Below are 17,141 nucleotides of genomic sequence, written 5' to 3'. Positions count from 1 at the left end.
AACTGTGTAATACTTGCCTTTGTGCGAATCATTGACAACTTTGATGATTACCGAGACATTACTGATTTGATGCAATTTCACCTATTGTTAGTATAAACGGTGTGAAACACAGCGCCAAAATGGGAATATACATTGAGTTTTTGCTACTTCTACTAGCGGTAAGAAAAAATACTATTCCCTGGATCTGATATCGTGGACAAATTCAAACACCTTTGCCCACTAAGCCTGCCGAAGGAGGTCAGACACTGTTTCATAAACTTAATAATAAGTTGGAATTCGAATCATCAAGGACATCTATACACCAGCTGCTCTTTATACTATCATCGTTGTAACGTCACTTTGTCTCTAGCTGGTTCAGACGGATACCAAAAAAACAAGCGAACCGATATTAATACAAACGGTTTTTTTTCACACTTAAATGTATAGCACACATATACAATGACACTCACTCTGAAAGCGATGGATTCCATGAACTTTACTTGAACTCCTGAAGTTACCTGATGTGAGTTCGATCTTTTAGATTTTAGAATCTTGTTTTGTTGCCGGAGGCAGATCTTTACGTGAAACTCTCCTAGAGTTAGCGTTTCCGCAAGTCGACAAAAAACCGTAACTTCTATCAGTTTCGCTCATGAGTTTTATAATAATTAGGTCAGGGTCAGATTTTTCAAATTTGTAATCAGAACGTTTTTGATTCTTCACGCACAATCGCTAAAGGGTTAAAATATTTATAGAACCCAAATATCGAATAAACTTAATCGATTTTTCAAAATTACTCAAAAATCAAGTTTCCGTGAGCTTTCGAAAATAACCTGTAAGAAAGACTCGAGCTGTCCTTTTTTTTTTACTAAAACCTATCAACGATGACGCATAGTATAGTACTACAAAAAACAAGAACTGCAAATAACAATATTATAAATACTAATATTATAAATTAGCTAACTTGATCTGAAGAAAAGAACAAGCTTAAACGTTTTGTTAGAACCGGCCTGGTGAGTTGAATTCTACGCTAGCTGGCACGGCCGCACACAGTTATTATGGCGAATGTTGACTAAGTTTTAACTTAAGTAATGATTTGCTTAGAACATTTAGATCAGAAAAACATATGCCCCTGACACGGGTGGTGAGCTAACTTTTAGGGATTATAACGTCTCTAAATCAGTAAATTGTATTGGTCCTCCCTTTGGGTATCGCAATTAGTATTCGTGGGACCTCTACCGCAAGATACAGAAGCGTACTACCACTTTCAGTGTCGAAACCTGTCGTAGTTAACACGTACGATGTGCCCAAGCCTCACGGTAGCTACCAATGTTTTTTAAAACATCAATGGATATTGGAATAATAAAAACAATTTGTTTATATACAACAACATAAAATTTTTTAATGATTGAAGTCGGCGATTTCGTTGATGACAAAGAAACGATAATGACATCAAACGCCGTTACGATGACGTAACGGTGAGTTCTCTATGGGACGGCTGCGTCCCTAACTTGATAGCTCGACGTATGTGAAGATACATCGCTTACATCACAAAGCCAGCTAAACAACTCGATCTGGCTTTAAGATGCGTCACCTGCATGTATATACACATTTTGGCTCATACTAGCAGTTTTCGAAGTAATAAAAAGAATAGACTGTGTTAAAGCCTAAATTTTTGCTGACAAATTTACTGTTCGCTACCTTTGCTGTCTGCCAAAACCACTCTTTATAAATATCGAGTCCTTGGATAATGTCAAAATCGATTAGGATATTGTTTTCCTCTTCTGTTCTTAAGGAGATTTTATTCTTTATTATACACTTCACTGTTATTCTAGTCTCGCCTCTGTCGCCTCGTAATGGATACTTGCGGAACGTTGCGGAAAGTTTCCTCAGTGTCTTCTGAAAGCTCTTGCAACCAACGTATTGTCCTTCGCGTAAACTTTCGTTAGAAGCTATTAAAGCCATTAAAACTTCGAAATTCAGCAGGATTAATTCCGCCGAACTATTCAGCCAGGTACTGTGTGGCAGGAATCATTATCCTTTACGTTTTAGGAGATTTGCAGCGACCATGAATGGCAGTGACCGCCGTTTTACGTAATTTAGGTAGCGCCTACGTTAAAACTTTTATTTGTAGTAAGGCAATTGAAAAAATTTTGAAGAAATAGTTCAAAAGATATACTCTTTCTGCAATAGCGCTACGAAGCTCATGACTTAGTCACTAAAAAGTTTGAACGTAAAACACCTAAAATTGGATGCACATCATAGAAACTCTAGCGGTCGACCCTGTATTCTCTAGTTACTGTTTTCACTTACGAGTGAGATTTTCCGGCATTGCACCTGTTTCCATCAGTGCCACCGTGAGTCTCTCCTGATTGGGATGGTACGTCAGCCCGACGTGTAATTCGCCTTGACGTCCGCCGCTCGACTCCTAGAACGGCAAAGCAAGAATAAAAAGATTAGTCAACCGCATTTGAAAGTGAATGGAAATCATTTGTAAGGTTCACCTATTTCAATATAGTTCGAAAATCGAAAGGGTGAAAACAAAAAATAGCAGATTATTACATAGATCATTAGCCAGTATGTTGTTGAAAAGATACTCTATATAATAGCCCCATACATATCTAAAAAAGAAAAATAGATAGACCTGGCGTTATTATTTTACGTTGGTCATTGCCCGTTGACGAGGTAGATTAGCGGGTAACATATTTGGGTGCTACTCATTACAATTTACATTCGTATCTGCGCATGGGCATACTTTGTTTCGTACTGGGGGCCAGCCAGCCCTAGTATGGATTGCCTAATAGCGACGCCGGTCGTTAAACTCAAAACGAGAAGTAACAATCCTATCGTATTCGTTAGATCAATAAATCGCTACACGGATTTGTATCACCTGTAAAACAACGATGGTTATAAATGCGTTCAAAGAAAAAGGGTCGTAAGTACCTTTTAGTGACCTCAGAAAAGGACAGGCAAGGACTAACTAGCCGGTTGGAGGCAAAGGAACTAACGAAATATCACCAAAAATTTAAACTCCTTGTATGCTCACGCTATGCTCATTGGGCTTTCAATAGTTAAAACGAGCATCCAAGTATTCCGTGGGTGTCTATGCCGTCCGCCCCCTTCGAAGCATAGCAAAGGGACATAACAAGAAGCTATACAACTATAGAACATCAGTTCTACATAAGGACTCAATAAATAGAGTCATTAGTGGTAATAGATGCTGAGTTAGGCTGCCATGATCATTCAGAGGTAAAAAAAACAAGCTTATTAAAACGCTTTGAGAATCTTTAAAATACCTGTCAGTCACATAGCTTTGGCGACTTAAAATGGTTTGCACTGTTTTAGTTCAGATTAAGTTAAATACTTATTCAAAGGAACGTCTCGATTATATAGACAAAGTTATATTTCACAATATGCCCTTCATGTCGCTTACAGAATTACCGGAACATCATTATTATTATTATTCAACTGTGACATTTTTATAATATGATTTAAATTATCCTGTATAAAATATGCTAAAATAAGTAAAAAGTTTATTGAAAAATGTGTCAACCTAAGGTTCAGCCAGTTGGAAAGAGCACGTTTATTGTTGCCGTCGTAGGAAGACATTGCCCTATAATTCTTCGGCCTGTTATTAAATGTGTAAAATTTGCGTTATTATTATTATTATTATTATTATATTAAGGGCATACGAAGCAAACATTTGCCCGTTTGCCTGATTGTGTGTATTCAAGTTCGGCATTAAATCCTTAGTGCTTCGCTCACCCTCGCATCTGATTAATATTTGTCAAACAAATCTGGATTGCATACGCCCCACGATTTGCATCAATGTTTACATGTAGAAATAACGCGTAGAAATTACAGAGTCGCATGTGTTTTAACGTTTCGACAATAGAGCTCTCCTACTTGGGGTCCTACTTGCCAAAGTAGTCGACCAAATTACTTTGTTAGAAAATAACTAAAATATGATGCATTCCAATTAGGAGTACATTTAAAAACAGATACAATCATATAATCTCCTGTGAGCGACTTTCGTTAGTTTTTTTGACTGAATTTTGCTATTTTCAGTGTTCGTTGAAAGAGTTTACTAAGCTTAGACTATCAGCGTAAGGTTTATGGCTAACTGTTGTCAAAATGATTTCCTTGACGTTTAGTACGCAAAGCAGTATATAGGTACAGAGAACTTCTTGAGATCGAGCAAAGATCTCAACTGCTTGACCACTGAAGCTACCAGTGAGATACACATAGAAGCGTTCGTGGAATTCTATTCGTATCGGTTTCTTAATAGCCTACATTTAGGTTAGAATCGTTCACTCTATAGAAGGCTTCGGAAGAATCGAAACGTACGTAATGCAAACCTTTTTTTAATATTTTATTGCCAGTGGTCCTCTCGTATACCAACTAACTGTGTAACAGCGAATTTCGTTTATGTAAAGTCAAGTCGATCCTGGCCTAAAATCTCAGTCTTGCATGTAATATTAAAAACATGGTCAGCTAAAAACTTTCCAAGAATATGCGCTGGTGATCGATGACTAAGCAATACAGTTATCATTAGTTACACCTAACTTAATTACCTTAAATATATAGGCGTAATTACTGACTTTGAAAAGCACTGGGTATTGTTTTTAATCTTAATTAAGGCCGACGGTATGTAAGCCTATGTGGCTCAAGTAACATGAGCGATTCCTTAAAAACATACATATAGAAAGTACCGAATTTAAAGTAAGTTGTCCGATTTCCGTTCAAATATTCGTACCTGTTATCCCAAAAAGAGCCGTCACTTAAAGTTAGTTTCTATTAGTTAGATAACAGTCCGATTTGACATTTGGATTTAGCTCATTCTCTAATTCGAACCATAGCTTTTTTGAATATTCGTTTGTATCTTTGTTTCGTCCTGATTGTTTCGTTTGAAAACAACCCTCTAATAAGTGTACAAATTTGAATAACAAAGATATTACGCTTGATATCGTACCACAGTGTTGAAAGAAACCTCTAGCCTGGAATCAACGACCTGTAAAATGATTGAAGGCCATTCCCATAGCTACTTCACCGAAGTAGGTAGTTTCGTCTTCTTTGCATCCTGATTAAAAATACTCTGTTTCTCCTATCAGAGCTCCTACTGCCGGCGAGCCGCACTGTTTTTAATGTTCGTGTATCGATGGTCACGACCCTTGGAAGCATGAGTTTTGATGTGTCTTTATTTCGACATGTTTAAGCCAACGAATTTTCATTGCGCAAATTTAGACTAAATGGAAAATTGCTAGCTAGCCTAACCTATTATCAAGTTTTCACCTACAGAGCACTCGAATCGTAGCTTTGCGAAACGACAGCCTAGGTGACCCAGACGTGACACAGCTCTTCTAGGATACGTATAAGACCGGATCCGAACGCCAAATCTGTGCGCTCCCAGACCCGCAGACACAACAACGACAACGATAGTGTATTTAAAAAACACGCAGGGAAATACTGACTTCGACCGCGTGCTTTTACGCTTTGTAAGATACATCACTGAAATTCTGAATTGCTTTCACAGAAAATCGCTAAATAAATCAAGTTAGTAGTTAAAAAAAAAAAAAAAGATACTGATAACGAATTGAAGATGAGCAGTTCTTTTCCACTGGAACTTGAACGAGAAAGGTGGTAACAAGCTCAATTCATCCATTTGATTAGCCGACTCATACGGCATAGTAGATGACACCTTTGACGCTAGATTTTAACGTTTGTCGCGATGTTGGCAAAGTCAACACCATGACAACATTCGGGTCAAGTCATATTCCGCTAATGACCAATCATACGGCTTTTTCACACAAGGTTTCTATGCCTAAAATTGACAAAAACAGCATACTTTGGAGACCTCTGTGCATTGAGTCCTATTTTAATACGAGCGACGTCTTTCAGACTGAACGACCTAATGGCAGTTTTGTATATTTAAATGGATCCAAGCAGCAGGGTACGATCGTTCAAATTAGATGCAAATAAAACATTTTACAATAGAGAGTAACAGCTAACAATTAGCATGTTACATTGTACATTGAAAACTGCCTAACAACGCAGGGCCTTCATTAACAGGCGTATAGGACGAACGACCTCGGGTATTAGGCTAACAATTAGGTATTAGTTTGACTAACAAATTACGTTTTCCGCTGAAACATGTTGAACATCGCTGAATAACCTGCTTTTATTTGAAAAATTGACAAAGCTACGTGGTCCGGAACCCTCTAGTTACCATGGATTAAGCAAGTTAGTCACGCACAGAGATTTAGTGTAACAGGCCGATCGGCAACCCTAATGGGAAAATATGTTTCATTAGTAGAAACAGTTGCGAATGGTATCGGCTTGTTGTCAGCGCAATCGTATACCATATTCTTCGTAGGGGTTGAGATGTACATCCGTATCGCAACGACGATCTTTTGTTATCAGACCTAATTTTCTAGCTTTGAGTTACCTTTCACCGCCGCCTTATTTCGGGTTCTATATCTGTCGGCCTAGATCTGTGTATGTCAATGTGCATTACTTGTATTCCACCATTGTCGTAGCACTGCCGATGGGTAAGTACGAGATGAATGTCCTTCACAGTTCAAGGTTCTCATTGACACTTGGCCAAGAACCGGGTGTGTATTGGAATATTACAACTGCTCTCGTTACTGAGCCACATTCGACGGGACGACTTACGTAGGACTGCTTGACAACTGCTACTGACGTCTTCTATTGTTTCAATATATATATATATATATATATATAGCGTATAGGACTTTCGTTTCAAAAAGCTACTTCTGTGAAGAATAAACGGCGAAGCAAACATGCGTACAAATGTATAGGCTAAAGGTGAGGCGGTCAAAAAGCAGCAGAAAATGTTGTCACCCCGATAACATTCTATCATCCTCGTCAAAATTGGTGCTCTGATAGCCCCGATAAAGAGTGTCATGGCTAAAAAATACGGGCATATGTAATATAGGCCCGTTATGTTGTCTTCAGGTACAGGGCAAACCAGAACCTATTGCATAATGTTTTTGCCGTCGAGATCTGATCGTTTTGCTGAAACTAATAATGTTTTTCTCTAATTGAATATCTTTTTTATAGGTTTTAGCTGTAAATCTTAATATTCCTTCAATGGCAATAATAGTTTTTTTCATTCAAGCAAGTTGAAAGCATTGTTTGTCAACATAGCGTACAGATCTTATTCAGTATACCTAGAATGACCTTACACGCCTCGCCCATACTTGACATCCATGAAAGTGAAATTGATAGAAACCCTTATAAACCTGAGGTCCGAATCCAAAAAAGCGGTTGTTCACCGAAGGAGAAAGATTTCATGCATACGCAGCTGCGGGCAAATGCCCACACGATGAGCTACAGATGTCTCCAAAGTAAAGGTAGCCAAGAGCCTTCGTAATGGGAAAAAGCAGACTTCAAACGAATCGGAAGAACGCTCAAGGTAGGCTAGGGTAAACAAAGATACAGACCCGGCCATTCAAACTAGGAGATACTATTCCCATGAAGCCTTTCTTCTAGCCTGCTAAAAATTTCTAGGAACAGACACCTACAGAAACTTCATACCAACAAGCTTACTCAAATTCCGTAAATTTGTCCTAGTACTATTTTGCTTAGTAGCCAATGATAACGTAGCATTTAATAAGCCTAAGTAATATCGAGTGCTTAATGCATTATAGTACACGAATGCTTAGTCGGGTAGTGTGATCCTAATGACTCGATGGATTGGCCTGAGCCGCTACTCACAATCTGCGTGGCATGCTTGTCAAGGTCCTTCCAGGTGACAAGCGTATTCTCACCACACGCCCAATCAAGTTGGCTTAACGAGAAAAGGGCATGACCAATTGCTTTGTGATGCTTTCCGCGCTCGTTGTCAACAACGCACAGCTTTAGTACACGTTCATCCATATGACGAGCCACATAAAGAGGAAGCTGCTTCTATTGTCTGAATACGATACGCAGAAGATTCAATTGACTGCCGAAGAAGGCAAAGCGCTACGAAACGTGTAGAAGAAATAGTGTATTTGTGCCTCTAGTGTCTATAAAAAATACCAAAAACATGTTTTCGTTCAAATCAAGTCAACGTTGCTAGCCCGTAGTTTGGTTATGGCATTCATTAGGGTTTCAGCCATGAAGTAACAACAGGACCAGACTTCACCCAACTACATCGTGTCGGTATGTCTAATCTTCGAAGAACTAATATGATCTAAAGTCTGAGCTAGATATTCACCCTTAGCGTACATCAGCGTAATCGTTCCCAAACCGACTAAAATTGCAAACGAATTTGGTTTACAGCTATAGGAGGCAGATGTATTATAGGAATTTAAGTTCACGCAAGTTTTCCTAATACATTACTACAGAGATTGCAGTTATTCCACTCAAAAAATTTTGTAGCTATGCGCACTAGAAGCCCCCAGGCTAATTAAGTTATACATATATGTATATATATATACATATATGGAAATCGATCTCAGCTCGGCATATGCGAAATAAGTAATCATTTAAACTAATAGAGTATTTGTCGTCACATGTTGTACTTTAGAATATCCATAGGTATCAAACGCTGAATATCGGTGTCTGGATCAGGTAACCGACACGTTTATATAATAGTAATAACTATGAAAGTTAGCACAAAACATACATAACTCTGCTAGCCGTGTTTACTTAAACAATATCTATATTTAATAGAAATAATTCATTTTAATATCTGGTATTATTTGTCATATTTTTTGTGGTTACTATAATAGGGTAATTGCCATTTGTTGGGTAAGTTGTGTTTGATAGATCTTCGATTTTATTCGTTTGAATCGTTTTTAATCGTCCGTAAAAAAGGATGAGCAAAATAACGTAGAAATATTCAGTTATATTATGTGAGTAGAAAGTTTTATGCGTGTGCTACGACTTTGTTATATTACACGGTGCATCGAAGATTAGTGTTCGAATATAGTCCCTTAAAAAATAAAATCGATTTTAAAAAGGGGCGGGCTTTTATGTAGTTGAGCAGACGCATTTTAAGCGTACTGTATCTAGGGTGTATGCTACATTGAATCGCTTTCAGCCCAGTGTGGTGCAATGACGTTAAGAACCGTTACCCACGCAATCTCCCAACTGTGGTCTATGATCTTGGGTTAATTTTTTTTTACTTAATTTAAAGCAGTCAGCAGGAGACCACGTTGGTTTGCGGAGCATCCAGTAAATAAGTGGAAGGAAAAATTCGATAACTCAGGTTGGCTTCCTTGAAATAATCTGATTTAGCGGGAGTCACTTTCAAAGTATTCAGAAACTGGCTTAGCCTACAATATGAGCTCAGTCTGATCCGCCAAAAAATTGTCAGAGTAATCAATGCTTCTATGTATGGTCCATGTTAGTTTCAGCGGCAAAGTTAAGTTTCGCTTGTTCATAGGCCATACTTGGTACATCTTAGGAATAGGGAAAACTCCCGTCGTTCTTTAACACTGAATCTGGCTTCGTCGCACAAATCCTGATTAAGGCGAAAAATGGTTGGCTGTTTTAAAAAACTTAGTTCGTACTACAAGAAGACGACTGACGAACAGATGCGCATGTTTTTCGTCTGCCTACTGCCGATTTTCGATAACATTTTTCGAATTTGAATCTACTATCAGAACCTATAAATAGACTATTCGAATCGACTTCAGCGCCACTCCGGGCCCGGGGATGTTGGAGCTCGCCCATTAAAGCCGTGTGCCTAACCAGCCAGTGTTTAACTATAAACATTTGCCGCTTTTCACAGTGATGTGGGCGGGGCCCAAAGTACAATTACAAGTATATTATTTTGTTTTATTGTTAAAATGGCACCAAATCAACACTCCTATCGGCCACAACAAAATTCAAAGTAGACACGCTGAATATCATCGTCAAAGGTACTAACTGCGCTTTATGTTGTTCGAACTAGAAAAATCGACACCGAAAATGTCATGGCGCCACCTCCAGAATCACAATACCAAAGACCGAGGGTTCGTCTATGATTATACAATAAAACCTTGCCGTTTCAAATCAACTGAAAGAACTAAAGCTACTGTAAAAATAGAATTGTGTTTTCGTTCATTCAGACAGGTCTATTATAAAGTTACAGTCGTAATTTTACGAAAAGCCGGGTTTGACAAGCGGTAAAGAATTTCTTAAAGTGCGGGGTAACAGTTTCCGGGGTGGACTGTCAAATAGAAGGACGATTGAAACCAAAAGCGTTCAACAAAGAAACTTTCGACCTCACAGAGTCATCTTTTTCCGTCGGGAGGCTGTGAGCGTAGAGTCACAGGTTACTCCGCGTTTTTTTTTCTAACATGAAGAGGAAGATTCGACAAGGAGCTAAATTCTAGTTAGTTCTATACTGCGAAGCGAAAATAGCACCATCCGTTTCTTATATTCCCTGTTGACTGGTCTAACCATATGAATTCTTAAGGGCGGACACACGACGCCTTTGCAAGGGTCATATTACCTTATTGAAGGTACGAAATATTGCTATATATGTCTAAAGAATACTATACTACACTATATAACTCCATCTTTCATGGATGTGCGACTATATAGTTGAAGCTAGGGCAATGCTGGGCAAAGGTTTCTAGCTTTCGCGCGCGCGCGATTAGGTGCCTATACATAAAACAGTGGATTGCCAACTGATTCTAAGTAATTATTATGTAGTCATCACCTGCTTAACCAGACTGTGACTTGGAGCACTGAGATAGTTCTGCCGATAAGTACTATAAACAAGTTGTACGAGCTGAAGCCATTTTTCCTGCTGCGACCTAGAGGAACGCAGATACGTACATTTGTACCCGACGTGTATAAATACAGTTAGATTATAGCTGACAAAATCTGATTAGACCTTCCTATAGCTTGCCTTATAGGAGTTGCTGACTTAACAACATCCCTAAGCAGCATTTCGAGTGAGAGCGAGAACAGAACGCCTGTCGCCTCGAATGGACCGCCCTTCATTACGCCGAAGAGTTCTAAGAATGCAGCATATCAAATAGAGGATAAAGTGTGTAACGTCTGAAATAGGTTGTCGTGCTAACGACAATGAGTAACAGATCGACTTCGAAGTTAGCGCTGAATAAAGGCTTGAGTTAGCACTCAAGCCTTTATTCAGCGCAAGACAACACACAGACAATCATTTCGTACACACAAGAGTCTCAGTAATGCGTTGGAAAAATAGAACTGTTCAACTATGTCTTGTACTATGTTGTCAAACCAGATACACCGACGCGTTAACCAGATACACCGGATCGAAGTTAAATTCGCTCCATTAAGTTAGCCAGTTCTTAGACTTAAAATGCATATATAAAATCATTTAGTGATTAAGTTGCTTAATAAATATAGTGTTGTTATCCCTGACCGTTTACGCGTTTGTGTTAGTGAACACGGAATACGCAGTATCGGGTACTGGGTCAGCTGAGATAAGGATCTGCGCGACGCTGACATTGCTCGTATATCGAACAACTGTTCGAGACGCTCAATAAGAATCTCAGCACTTGGTTTAATACTAGTCGGTAAAAATCGATAGGAGTTTTTTGCTTAGGTAATCGGCGATTTCGAAAAGATTGAGACTGTACAGGCTAAACCTATCTCTTTTGTTGCATCTCACTTTTAGACACTTTATGATGGCAGTTGAAGGTATTGTATCGGCTCACTAGTCCTTCAAGATACAGGCTCAACTTATTCGCGGGTCTAGCTCTGATATACGACATATTTGTCGAAATCAATACGACACCTGCTATTTATATATTCGGTAAGGTGGTTTTTTAACGCCTAAGTGTTGTATTCCGTTGGAAAATTTTTTATTGCTTCTTAAGACTTTTGCCGTCGCTTCTCCCGACTCACAACACCTTGTCTAGTTGTCTTATTTCAAAGTCGACACACATTCGAAATGCATGTACTTTGCTATGTAAAAAAGGAACAGTATGCTAATATACAATACAAAACTAAGATAATTAGGACACCAAAATTTAGTAACAAGTTTTCAGTAACATTCGTAAAGACATGAGTTGAACTTGAATCTCTTACGTTCATCGCTGGTTTTTTTAACATTTGATTTTTCTATTTAATAAATTTCGGTATTTTTCTTAAAATCGGTTCTTAGCATGTGTAATAATTTTTATCTAGTATTCAGTTTTGAAATACTGTTCTATGCGTTGCCTGAATATTGTTTTTTTAATTTTTTATATTATTTTTTTTTAATTAAATATAATTTTTACTTTACGAATATCTAGGATATTGTGTTCGCCCAGAGCTTTATCAACTGGATTGACTCTTATCAAGGAAACGTGGTAGCGCGTCGGGCACAAATTACAATAGAGTACTCGTTTCCACCATCCGAGCTGCCAGTAGCCTTACTGCAATGTTGTACAAATATCCAGGAGTATGAATAACGGATCCAGCTAAACCTGGCTAGCCTTAATAGGTTTTTCAACTGTTACAGAAGAACTACATATTTAGGCTTACTCTAAATTTACTTGTATTGCTCCTTGTGACACTTTTTTTGGGGGATTTAATAACATTTCCTTCCTACAAACAATACGCAATATGATAATAATAACTTCAAGCTTTTCTAAACACGTTATAAAAACATTATTCGAAACTGATAAAGACAATACTGTCGTCTAACAGGTACCATGGTGGTTGCAAACAATTTACAAAGAGAAGGAATGAGGAAAGGAAGTTAGATTCAATGGCCTACGGCCTGTAGTATTGGCGATTACAGTTTGGTTGAAATACGGAAAATACAAAGTCTAAACCGGTACCGTTTGCTCTTTGTCGATACGTTAGATTTAGTTCGGCTTTTTTAGTGCGCCAATTGCATCTAGAGGAACCTACCTTGAGTTCGATTCTGCCATATATTAAAAAGTGACCCTTTCCGGAGTACTGACATTGTAGGGATGAATAACGTGATCCAATACATTTAGATCTGTTTTTGGAGGCTGAACGGTTCTTTTGTCAGAAGGAAATAAGCCTTGATAGAATAGAGTTAAAGAAATATGTTTATATATAACGTCGATTTTAGCTGATCAATTTGATTAAGCTTCGTTAGCACTCGTCTGAATAAAGTGTTAGCTAAAATTTTTTTACTTACCAATGAATGTAAGTTGTTTTTTAATGCTCAATTACCCTATGAGAGGTACTTGTGAATTCAGTAGAGTGAACGACTTGATTGCAACAAGCGAACATTTCTGGTGTGTTTCGATCTAAAAATAAAGTATCACATGAACTAAGATCTGTTTTACGGCATGGAAATCCCTGTTTATACCTGAAACACATAGGTTTCGTCAAATACTGGGTTACATGTTTTCTTGTTAAACTTCGTTTGAAGATACCGACGCTCATCGGGCATCAGATAGACTCTGCAATAGAAATGATTAAATGGCGCTAAAAAAAACTCTTTTTATCTATTTATCTATTGATATATAACTACACCATTCCTCTCTTATATAATATTCTTGTTTTCCAACGTGTACTCGAAAAAAAACAATAGACAGAACGTCGTTGTCTCGGAAAAAATTTAGCTAGTACCAAAGCGTCTCTGTACGCCGGAATTTACGAACGTCAAAAAGATTCAGTACTTGGCACAAGTTTATCGTTAGCAGTTTTTCTAATTCCGACGTGACAAACAGTATCAGAGTATCTTTTTCGTATATATATATATATATATATATATATACGAAATCTGGTAAAAGAAGCGTTAACCGAAGTAGGAAGTAAGAGTAGACGATTTTTGCGGATACGACTGTGTCCTGAGATTGTCTACGAGAGGACGCAGCCTCAAAGAAAGATACAAACTTCCAGATGCGGCCTTTCGCGCAGTTACTGCGACTAAAAGTGGTACGCACGAGCGCTCTAATGTGTTTTGGACATGGTAGAACGGAAGGAAGTCGATAGAGATAAGAAAGTTCTAAGTCAGTGAAGATTAAACAGCGGAAGGATATATGTGCATTTTATGCTCAGACCCATAAGGCAATACATGGTTGTCTGTTGCTCCTAGCGTGCATTAGGGTTGGGGAGCTTAAAAACTATCAAATAAAGTAATGATCAGGAAACGTAAAAGCCGTGACGATGCCATTCGGTGTCTAAACCACAAGTTATAGGGTGGGCAAAGAAAACATTATTATAATTATTATTTAATTTGCAAAAGGTTGCTTGCAACGGTAACGACTTGTGCATTACAGTTTTGAAAAAGAGAATAGTACCTTTGGGAAGAAACTCAAATCTTCCACAGTCTCGTAATCAAATCGGTTGTAATAACCTGAATTCAAGTAAGCTGCTACGTTTATATTAGGAAAGCGTATTTCTGTAACAAGCAAACTCCCTGCCTCGTCTACATGTAGAATATATCTATATATACTCCTAGCGGCATCTAACCTAAAACTTCCACAAGTTTTGGTTGTCAACTAATCGTTGTATAAATGGCAAAGAAAAGCGCTGATTAGCTATGAAAGCGGAGTGATTCTTATGTTTTGTTGGCATGCATCTCCCACATTGGCAAAGCATAAATATTTGTTGACAACAAGCAATACACAATGATCTAAGCACTTTGCTGAGGTGTTGGATGTACTTAGGGCTTCTCAAGGTGTGTACCTAGGCTGGTGGTGTACCTGATAAATGGATCGCAACAGCTGATCTGGCCAAGCGTTCGTGATGGTAGATTTCTGCATTTTATGATCTGTAATAGATAGGAAAATCTGTTTGTTAAGGTACGTCTCTAGATGTAGCGTTACGGAACAATTCATAAGGCATAATTCTGTCGGACGCCAAACGTTCGCACATTCGAAACGTTTAAAACATTGAAATTGGGCCAATCAAACATGCTTTCAGCCTCTCTTTCCTTATGGAACATCACTTGTGCCTGTTCCATATAGGTAATGCTACGTGGAATAAAAAGAGTCAATAGCTCTGTGATGGCAGCTGCAAAAAATCATGTAATTTCTAGCTATGTGACTTCTACCCACTGCCAACTGACCATGACTAGAGCGATGTAAATAGAAAAATATGTATTGAATTCTGGTCGGATTAAGGACGGCACCTTGTTTAGGAACACTTTTCCAACTACTTAATTACCAAAAAGTATATATATATATATATATATTATATATATATATTATATTCTTGTGATACGGTGATACGACCGAAGTGTCGTCAGAATAGTTAGAGCCGAAACCAACTCTTTATGACCTTATATGTGATTGTCGCCTAATAAGGTGTAGATTTGCGCATACTTGACTTAAAATTTTAGAACAGAGCAAGTTATAAAGTTAAATTGCCCGTCCCACAACACCTATGTATAGCTCAGTGAGAGCTATACTTTACTCGAACTTTCCCATCTTTAGTAGAACCACAGTTCTAACACCTGGCAGCCGCAAAATGATAGCAACTCGTGACATTTTACATCTAACGCTTTTTCCTTCGGGAGTTTGTGTCCAATAGTGTCATGATTGCTTTTCAAGGAATAAGGAAAAAATCTATTATAATTTAATATCCGGTACTTTGGGCATTCATTTTATATACAGCTATTTTTGTATGTATAAGATTGATGTAATGAATTGTTGAACGGCTTCAGAATGAAACTGGTTTATCTTCACGAAGTCTGCAAGATGCACACCGTAGAGTTTTTTTAAATTATACAGGACTCGTTAAGACGAAGCATCTAGCTGACTGGTTTTGACAACGAAAACACCCAGCTCTTTATAAAACAAACAAATAATGCTTGACACGAACGACAATGTATTGCAATATTTTTTTATCAAATTTCTACTACATGTACAACCGCCGATGATGTTCACTCTGTGTCGGCCTATCCGACACTGAGGTCCGTTCACGATTCTCGAACTCCTACCAAGCGGTAGCGCCACCAATTAAAAAAAAGTAACATCGCTGTGATGAAGTCATGAGAAACTTGATTTGAATTCAAGAAAGCGGCCAGTCGAGTCTAGCAGACATCAAGGCTAGGGTTTTATTAGTATGTTTACACGTCACAATATTATCAGGCTGTATGCTACCACCATAACTGTTTCTTTCGATTAAAGTGCTGCTATGATTAGTGTTTTTCCGAAGCAGTATATGGCTGATCTTTTTAGTGTGCTTAGCTATTTTAGTCGCCATTTGATCGAATAAAGATGTATTTAGGTTTCAATTGTGTATATATTGACATTAAGCCTATGATCTTAAAAGCGCGGTAAGTGGCCCTGTCTAAACTGAGACTCGTACATGGGCAAGAAACTTGTCTCCCCGAGCTACAGCGGCCGATGCTGTATGAACATTTTTGGCGCCCCATATCGTATTATACCGAAGTGAACGTCACCTTATCGCTATCACTTCATGCTAAATTTCATTTCAAGTCAAAGTTCGTTTCAAGAGTCGAGCGCATGATACCCCATTGAGTGAGTCGAGTGGCGGCGGTCATTGAACAGAATTGGTTTAAGTTAAATTCTGGCAAGCTGTAAACACTATGATCATATAAACTTTGCAGGAAGTTTACAATGTTCGTAAGTCGGAGAATTGTGTTTTTCTTTATTGTAGCCTTTGCAGGATCTTCCTTTTCTTATAGGCAGTGAGTTAGGCTTCTGTATTTGGTTTATGCTTCGTTCTTTTGTAGACTAATCTAGCTACTGGACCGACTTTTATCAAGGCTATGATTTAAGCCAATAAAAGTGAACGGATAACGCTGGTTGACTCTTGTCTAGACATCCGTTTTTTATGTGATATGATTTAATAGACCGGAATTGTTCGTTAATTAACGGTTACCAAAGTACAAAAGAATGACGACGAAGGTAAATGTGGCATCTTAATGAGGACGCTATGAAAGGGGCATATTTTGAATAAGGATAGTTTAGGTGATAGGATACGCTTGTGGAACAATTTCGATGTATTGATTAAATGTGTTGTAACCTAGATTCAACAGTGTAAATATAAATTAATGCACTGTTGAAGCATGTTGGATTGCTCCTCGTGATTGGTAATGTGCAATTGATGAGTCGATTAAAAATGTGTCTCTAATCAAAATAAGTCGAGGACCAATGTGTGTTAAACATGTACTCTTAATATCATGATGTTCCGCTCTGCGATGTGCTATTATGTTCAACCTTGACGAGAAGCCGCTCCGTTGGGGCGTCATAATCCAGACCGAACCAGATTCTTCCTAGGTGGCCGTCGGGAAAATCGAGTTCACC

The 17,141-nt window shown here is 38.2% G+C and overlaps 1 protein-coding gene across 1 annotated transcript in view; it reads right to left on the bottom strand.

Moving 5' to 3' along the window:
- LOC111268623 (uncharacterized) overlaps nucleotides 1–17,141 on the bottom strand; it is an 18,846-nt gene extending 1,705 nt beyond the window's left edge. Inside the window, exons 1-3 of the mRNA XM_086971753.1 lie at nucleotides 17,055–17,141; nucleotides 14,571–14,638; nucleotides 2,290–2,404 (exon numbers count right to left, since the gene is read on the bottom strand). Coding sequence (XP_086827879.1) covers nucleotides 2,290–2,404; nucleotides 14,571–14,630 — 175 coding nt within the window. The 5' untranslated portion in view covers nucleotides 14,631–14,638; nucleotides 17,055–17,141. The remainder of the gene's footprint in view (nucleotides 1–2,289; nucleotides 2,405–14,570; nucleotides 14,639–17,054) is intronic.

The sequence above is a fragment of the Varroa jacobsoni genome, unplaced genomic scaffold (assembly GCF_002532875.2).
Source record: "Varroa jacobsoni isolate VJ856 unplaced genomic scaffold, vjacob_1.0 scaffold_1303, whole genome shotgun sequence".
Taxonomy (NCBI): Eukaryota; Metazoa; Arthropoda; class Arachnida; order Mesostigmata; family Varroidae; genus Varroa; species Varroa jacobsoni.
This window is presented reverse-complemented; position numbering and strand designations above follow the sequence as displayed.